This window comes from Diaphorina citri, unplaced genomic scaffold (genome assembly GCF_000475195.1).
Source record: "Diaphorina citri unplaced genomic scaffold, Diaci psyllid genome assembly version 1.1 scaffold2483, whole genome shotgun sequence".
In the NCBI taxonomy this organism is placed as follows: Eukaryota; Metazoa; Arthropoda; class Insecta; order Hemiptera; family Psyllidae; genus Diaphorina; species Diaphorina citri.
Genome location: NW_007379904.1, coordinates 12,211 through 20,438, shown reverse-complemented (window position 1 = coordinate 20,438; position 8,228 = coordinate 12,211). Strand labels below are relative to the sequence as shown.

The following is an 8,228-nucleotide window of genomic DNA, read 5'->3' as shown; positions in this document are numbered from 1 at the left end:
AAAAAAAATTCGCCATTTTCAAGGGAACACCGCCGGGCAGGACCAGGCGATGAAGCAATTAGAAACCAAAAACCTTCCCAGTGGATATGAAAGATGAAGGACCACAAAACAGATGTTGGAAGATGATGTGAGCATAAAAACTAAAACGACCACAGAGGAAGATCAAAAGACATGAAAAAATATCCTTGTCACGTATGTAAAAATAATAATTAAATAATAGTATTAAATATAATAATATTATTAAGTAATTATAATTAATAAAAAATAATATAATTAATAATTAATTTAATAATAATAATAATAATAATAATAATAATGATAATAATAATAATAAAATGATAAACTGTAACTGCTGAGATCTTATCGTTCCGAAAGCGAAGAGAGAAGGAAGACAGGATAGGGAAATGCCAGCCATTCCGAGATTGAACCTTATCTGTTTAGGATAAAATCCGCCCCGGGCGAGAATCGAATACAAGATCTAGCGCTCACAAGGCAGACGCATTACCCTCCAAGCTAGCGACTTAACTAGGCTGGCTTACACAGGGTTGAAAGTGGGCCCCGCAACGGCCAGTCACGGAATCAATCATTTGCATGATACAAATTTCTTGACCCCGCCGGGAATCGAACCCGGGTCTCCCGCGTGCAAGGCGAGTGCAGTGACCACTACGCCATGGGAGCTGACGAAAAAACATTGGATTTTGGTAGGTAAATATTGGATTTTAGGATTATTGAGATATTGGGAAAATCCTACAATGCTGCAGTGAAAAAATATAGGCTTACAAAACGTAAAAAAAAAAAAAATCACGAAAAAAAGTATTCAAAGGAAAAATTATAATTACAACCGTATTCATAGGAAAAAATTATAATTACAATCGTTCACAGGAAAAAATATGATTACAATCGTAATAAAATTATAATGGAAGGAAAAAATGTGATTACAATCGTAATTATAATGATTTTGTAAATACAAATGTAATTGTAATCATAATTGTGATTACGATTATAATCGTAATCATGATCACATCTTCAAAGAATGTGATTATAATTTTATAATCATAATTATGATTTTTTTTCCCATCACTGCTGCAGAGGTCTTATCGTCCCGAAAGCGAAGAGAAAAGAAAGGAGGGTGGCATGTACAACGGCTGGCTTTCTCCTACGCTGTCCTCAGCTGTTACAGTTCCTAATAAACCTCTTAAAAAACGTTAGCAGTTAGTATACGTTCAACTTCTATCAAACAATGACACTCTTTTCCACCCAACCAGGTTTGTCAAGCGTCAGATATGCCCGACCCGGCTCGCGGAACGCCAAGCCAAGAAGACCGTAACCTTCGCCAAGCCCCTAGTAACCAGGGGCGGTACAGCCCCTAGCGCCGCCGCCCCTGGGGGCAAGCATGTCTGTGTGGTGCCTGTGAGGCGCAAGGTGGAAGTGGAGGATTCTTCGAGACTGTCCGGAGTACGTGACGAGCCTGCCCTGAGAATACTCCAGGCTACGTTTATACCTGCTATTAAGGTGAGGTGGAAGTGGAGGATTCTTCGAGACTGTCCGGAGTACGTGACGAGCCTGCCCTGAGAATACTCCAGGCTACGTTTATACCTGCTATAAAGGTGAGCTTTTGCCTTAGTTCAAGTCAAAGTAATCTGATTCTAAAATTTCTAGCCAATCAGATTGGTTAATCCACGTGATGAACTTTTTTCAAGAGGTTTGACAGAGGGAACTGTAACTGGTAGTGTCTTAAGGTCCCGAAATCGAAGAGAGAAGGAAGACAGGAGAGGAGAAAGCCAGCCGTTCCGAGAACGAACCTTATATCCGCCCGGGTGGGAATCGAACCCGCGACCTAGCGCTTACAAGAGCTAAACTTTAAAGAGAGTTTGACCATTAATAGTGGTTTCTCCATTTCACATTCTATTTTGGAGGGCTAAGGGATTCAACATTACTTTTGACGATTTAGGTCTTGGGTCTTCTCGTGATGGGGGGGTTTTACCCATTATTCAGCGACAAACTACCCACCTCCTCAGTTTAGTCTCACCTAACCTGGGAAAACATACCGGGATAGCATACCAAATTTCATCGCTCTAGGACAAACCGTTCTTGAGATATTTTGTATACCCCAGTCTAGTTAGCGTCTGCCTAGTAAGCCGTAAGCCCTTGAAAAGCGGATTTTACCTTAAAGAGATAAGGTTTGTTGTTGTTGTTGTTGTTGTTGTTGTAGCGACTTCAGCCGTAGCCGAATGATGATGGCAAAATAAAGGATAGGTATATTTCTTTTTATCTGCCATACACCGGGGTGATGGTCTCTAGCCATGTTTTATTGGCTCGTCCTGAACCACAGTCAGGACGTCTAGCTAGGGGACGACAGAGAGCAGACTAGCGTCTGGCTATGCGACTGTAAACAGGGAGAAGAACTGCTAACCCTAACCAGCCTAGCTAGCTGGCAGTTTCAAAGGGTTCTCTCTGCTTGAAAAAACAAGCACAAGTTCTCACGATGGATAAGGTTTGTTCTCGCTTTTGGGACAATAATTGAGGCGTGATCTGGAAAAAGGGCATAACTGCGAAAACACAATTTCGAGATAATCGCGTTTAAATTTTTCAATTTCGAATGAACACAATGTTACAGGGTCCACAAAATTGGCCATCACTTGTCGTAGAAAAGAGATAGAGAGATGATTATTTCACAGTCGTGTTCAGGAGTCAGGACAAAATTTTTTATCAAAAAATGCACACTCCCGAAAAAGGGCGTAAGTGACGTTACGCCCTTCTTCCATATCACCCCTCAGTTATGACCTTAGCCGTTACAGTTCCCTCTATCAAAATCAAAACCAAGCGCGTTTTACCACTGGGCTAACCGTGTCTCTAAGGCCTAAGGCCCGGGTCCACAAAGTAAGTTTAAACTCCGTGTTTTAATCTCGGTTTAAGAAATCTGATTGGCTAAAAATCAACCAATTAGATTTGCTCAGTTTGTGGTCCCGGCCATGAGTCTAATGATAAAAAATCCCATTTCAGAAACGCCGGGCAGACAGGGCGATGAAGGCAAGATTAGAACAAAAACCTTCCAGTGATATGAAAGATGAAGACACAACAGATGTTGAAGATGATGTGAGCATAACTAAACGACACAGAAGAAGATCAAGACATGAAAAATATCCTGTCACGTATGTAAAATAATAATAATAAGAATAAAATGATAAACTGTAACTGCTGAGTTCTTATCGTTCCGAAAGCGAAGAGAGAAGGAAGACAGGATAGGAGACAGCCAGCCATTCCGAGATTGAACCTTATCTGTTTAGGATAAAATCCGCTCCGGGCGGCAAACGAACCCGCGACCCAGCGCTTACAAAGCAGATGCATTACCTTCTAAGCTAAATACCTAACTAGGCTCACTGAGGTCTGACAGAGCGAACTGTAACTGCAGAGGTCTTCTCGTCCCGAAAGCTAAGAGAAAAGAAAGGAGCCAGCCTAGTTAGCTTAGTTGGTAGTGCGTCTGCCTTGTAAGCGCCTAGGCCGCGGGTTCGATTCCCGCCCGGGGCGGATTTTATCCTGATGGGATAATGTTCGTTCTCGGGACGGCTGGCTTTCTCCTATCCTGTGTTCCTTCTCTCTTCGATTTCGGGACGAAAAGACCATAGAAGTTACAGTTCCCTCTGTCAAACCTCTTGAAAAAAAAGGATGGTAGCACGTTCTTGGAAGGGCTAAGTTTCTCCTATCCTGTCCTTATCAGCTGTTACAGTTAGATCTATCAAACCTCTTAAAAACCTAACAGTTAAGGTAGAAACACACTACCAACAGTTAAGGTAGAAACACACTACCTGCCACGGTGGTGTAGTGGTCAAGGCGCTCGCCTGGTAAACAGGAGGGCGTGGGTTCAATCCCAGCCGAGGTATGGAATACCTACCTCGGTGGTGTAGTGGTCAAGGCGCTCGCCTGGTAAACAGGAGGGCGTGGGTTCAATCCCAGCCGAGGTATGGAATACCTACCTCGGTGGTGTAGTGGTCAAGGCGCTACCTACCTCGGTGGTGTAGTGGTCAAGGCGCTACCTACCTCGGTGGTGTAGTGGTCAAGGCGCTACCTACCTCGGTGGTGTAGTGGTCAAGGCGCTACCTACCTCGGTGGTGTAGTGGTCAAGGCGCTACCTACCTCGGTGGTGTAGTGGTCAAGGCGCTACCTACCTCGGTGGTGTAGTGGTCAAGGCGCTACCTACCTCGGTGGTGTAGTGGTCAAGGCGCTACCTACCTCGGTGGTGTAGTGGTCAAGGCGCTACCTACCTCGGTGGTGTAGTGGTCAAGGCGCTACCTACCTCGGTGGTGTAGTGGTCAAGGCGCTACCTACCTCGGTGGTGTAGTGGTCAAGGCGCTACCTACCTCGGTGGTGTAGTGGTCAAGGCGCTACCTACCTCGGTGGTGTAGTGGTCAAGGCGCTACCTACCTCGGTGGTGTAGTGGTCAAGGCGCTACCTACCTCGGTGGTGTAGTGGTCAAGGCGCTACCTACCTCGGTGGTGTAGTGGTCAAGGCGCTACCTACCTCGGTGGTGTAGTGGTCAAGGCGCTACCTACCTCGGTGGTGTAGTGGTCAAGGCGCTACCTACCTCGGTGGTGTAGTGGTCAAGGCGCTCGCCTGGTAAACAGGAGGGCGTGGGTTCAATCCCAGCCGAGGTATGGAATACCTACCTCGGTGGTGTAGTGGTCAAGGCGCTCGCCTGGTAAACAGGAGGGCGTGGGTTCAATCCCAGCCGAGGTATGGAATACCTACCTCGGTGGTGTAGTGGTCAAGGCGCTACCTACCTCGGTGGTGTAGTGGTCAAGGCGCTACCTACCTCGGTGGTGTAGTGGTCAAGGCGCTACCTACCTCGGTGGTGTAGTGGTCAAGGCGCTACCTACCTCGGTGGTGTAGTGGTCAAGGCGCTACCTACCTCGGTGGTGTAGTGGTCAAGGCGCTACCTACCTCGGTGGTGTAGTGGTCAAGGCGCTACCTACCTCGGTGGTGTAGTGGTCAAGGCGCTACCTACCTCGGTGGTGTAGTGGTCAAGGCGCTACCTACCTCGGTGGTGTAGTGGTCAAGGCGCTACCTACCTCGGTGGTGTAGTGGTCAAGGCGCTCGCCTGGTAAACAGGAGGGCGTGGGTTCAATCCCAGCCGAGGTATGGAATACCTACCTCGGTGGTGTAGTGGTCAAGGCGCTACCTACCTCGGTGGTGTAGTGGTCAAGGCGCTACCTACCTCGGTGGTGTAGTGGTCAAGGCGCTACCTACCTCGGTGGTGTAGTGGTCAAGGCGCTACCTACCTCGGTGGTGTAGTGGTCAAGGCGCTACCTACCTCGGTGGTGTAGTGGTCAAGGCGCTACCTACCTCGGTGGTGTAGTGGTCAAGGCGCTACCTACCTCGGTGGTGTAGTGGTCAAGTATTTATAATTTTTACCCATTTGCAACTGCTCCATTGCAAAATACACCAATGCTATACGCTAAATAAATACCTTTCTTTTACTCTTAGTTTATTCAAATCTACCTGTGTACTCCATTCTATATTTTGTTTCAGTCTCTCTGCGGCTTCGTCTCTCTGTTTTTGTTCTACCTCGGATTTGGCGGAAGTTGCATGATCAATGTCATTGTATCTGCAACAAATATAAAGTCATTTTATTGTATCTGCAACAAATTAAAATATCATTAATTTAAAATACACTATTTCCACCGCATCTTACAATCTTATCTGTCAGGTTGGCTGAGGTTGTGGTTATGTACCGGTTTGAGATAGGCAAGGTTGGTAAACTAACCTTGTTTTCAAGTTACCACTCCCATGCCAAACCTGTCTTCCTTCTCTCTTCGATTTCGGGACGATAAGACCATAGCAGTTACAGTTCCCTCTGTCAAACCTCTTTAAAAAAAAAGGTATATTCTATTCTATTCTACTTACCTACACTATGTTCTATGTTATTTCCAGGTAAATCCAAAACCCAAACGTACCGAGATTCCACTGGAGGAGAAGGTACCACATCCACCGGACATGATGTCAGATATGGAGGAGGAGGAGGAGGAGGAGGAGGTGGAGGAAGAAGAGTTAGTGAACATGAGAGATATAATGGATTATTTGACACACGAAATGAGTAGACAAATCCAATGAGGTGTGAGAACATATTGAAGAACTACGTAACGTAAATTAAATTTATTTCAATTTATTTAGTTTACGTAGTATTTACTAAGTCCTTCTTCTTCTTCTTCTTTTTTCTTCAAGATCTTTGATAGAGGGAACTGCCACTGGTCTTATCGTCCGGAAATCGAAGAGAGAAAAAGAGAGGATGGATAAAAGCCAGCCGTTCCGAGAACGAACTGTATTCATTCAGCATAAAATCCGCCCTTGTCGGGAATCGAACCCGTGGCCTAGCATTTAAGGTTCGTTCTCCGAACGACTGGCTTTATCCTGTCCTGTCTTCCTTCTTTTTTGAGTGCGGGGCGATAAGATCTCCTTTTTTAGAGGTTTCAAAGATGGAACTGTGACTGCTGAGGTTTTATCATCCCGAAATCGATTTTTACTTGACGTCACGGCATACGCTCCCGTAGGCGATGACGTCACATCAAATGTCCCGAGCAAAGCTCCCTCGCAGGCAACGCATTGATGTGTATGTGCGCATACGTTTCTGCGCAGTTCTTTCTGCTCCTCCGCTAGCGCGCTTGCATAGTGGCGTTACTTAACGGACGAAAAAAACAACTGCGTAAAGTCTGACGCCACACACATTTGAACTCTTTCATTAGAACGGAAAATAAAAATTGAATTTTCGACCTTTTACAGTTATTTTTTCGGATGAGTGCGGGACGATAAGATCTCCTTTTTTAGAGGTTTCAAAGATGGAACTGTGACTGCTGAGGTTTTATCATCCCGAAATCGATTTTTTTAAATAGGTTTGACAACGGATCTCAGATTTGGATTTTTCCCAACTTTTTACATAGGAATCGATCATTTATTTATAATTTTTACCCATTTGCAACTGCTCCATTGCAAAATACACCAATGCTATACGCTAAATAAATAAATCCCTTTCTTTTACTCTTAGGTTATTCAAATCTACCTGTGTAGTCCATTCTATATTTTGTTTCAGTCTCTCTGCTGCTTCGTCTCTCTGTTTTTGTTCTACCTCGGATTTGGCGGAAGTGGCATGATCAATGTCATTGTATCTGAAACAAATATAAAATCATTTTATTGTATCTGAAACAAATATAAAGTCATTTTATTGTATCTGAAACAAATATAAAGACATTTTATTGTATCTGCAACAAATTAAAATGTCATTAATTTAAAATACACTATTTCCACCGCATCTTACAATATGTCAGGTTGGCTGAGGTTGTGGTTATGTACCGGGTTGGGTTAGGCAAGGTTGCTAAACTAACCTTGTTTTTAAGTTACCACTCCCGTGCCAAACTGTAGAAACAATATCCTGTCTCAACTCAACCTGGTACATAACCAAAACCTCAATGGTCTAAAGGTCCACTCCCACTTGTCGTTCCGGAAATTCACATTATTGGCCACTTACTGGTCTGACCTAATCTTGAGACACCCTGTACACAACAAGATCTAATAGCAGCCAATGAAATCGCAATCAAGACTGCACAATATTTGGTACAATATTTGGCTTTGACATTGGTTTTTCCGAACACGGAAAGTAAGTCAGTACTTCAATCAATCAATCAATCAATCAATCAATCAATCAATCAATCAATCAATCAATCAATCAATCAATCAATCAATCCATAATCGTTCCATCTAATCAAATGCATACATTTTTTCTTCAGAAATAAGTAGGGTAATCTACAATTTCGTTGATAATATACTCTATTGACTATTCTAATAGAGAGTTTTTGCAACCAAAATGAGCGCCCGTTAACGGAACTCTATAATGTTATTTGATGAAAACTTGTTTCTGCGCATGTGCAGAAACGAGTTTTCTTAAAAAATAAAAAAAAATAAAATAAAGAGTTCAGTTAACGAAGACGCTAATTTTGGTTGCAAAAGCTCGCTAATATTAACTAAATGGTGGTAAATAACAGAAATGCAAAGGAATTAACTATTCGAAATACCTAAGGCCTGTCGTACATTTGAAGGGTAATCGCACCACTTTCAGTAGAGCCTAAAAATCGCTACCAAAAATCGCGTAATGTGCGACAGGCCTTATTCAGCCTTCCTGAATAACTCCCTCAAACAAAATAGTCTTTAGAATTCAATAAATACATAATAATATTGCTCTT

At 43.6% G+C, this 8,228-nt stretch overlaps 1 protein-coding gene and 1 long non-coding RNA gene across 2 annotated transcripts in view; one reads left to right on the top strand and one right to left on the bottom strand.

Annotated features, from left to right (window-relative positions):
• The window catches only part of LOC103519013, a 10,729-nt gene extending 4,546 nt beyond the window's left edge, over positions 1-6,183 (top strand). The window contains exons 3-5 of the mRNA XM_026830648.1: positions 1,213-1,422; positions 1,518-1,607; positions 5,929-6,183. Of these exons, the coding sequence (XP_026686449.1) occupies positions 1,213-1,422; positions 1,518-1,607; positions 5,929-6,108 (480 nt within the window). The 3' untranslated portion in view covers positions 6,109-6,183. The remainder of the gene's footprint in view (positions 1-1,212; positions 1,423-1,517; positions 1,608-5,928) is intronic.
• An 867-nt stretch (positions 6,184-7,050) lies between these two features.
• On the bottom strand, positions 7,051-7,566 carry LOC113471471. The gene is made up of 2 exons (XR_003394159.1): positions 7,517-7,566; positions 7,051-7,157 (listed from the first exon to the last, which is right to left on the bottom strand). It is a non-coding gene; the product is annotated as an uncharacterized LOC113471471 (long non-coding RNA).
• Between the last annotated feature and the right edge of the window lie 662 nt (positions 7,567-8,228).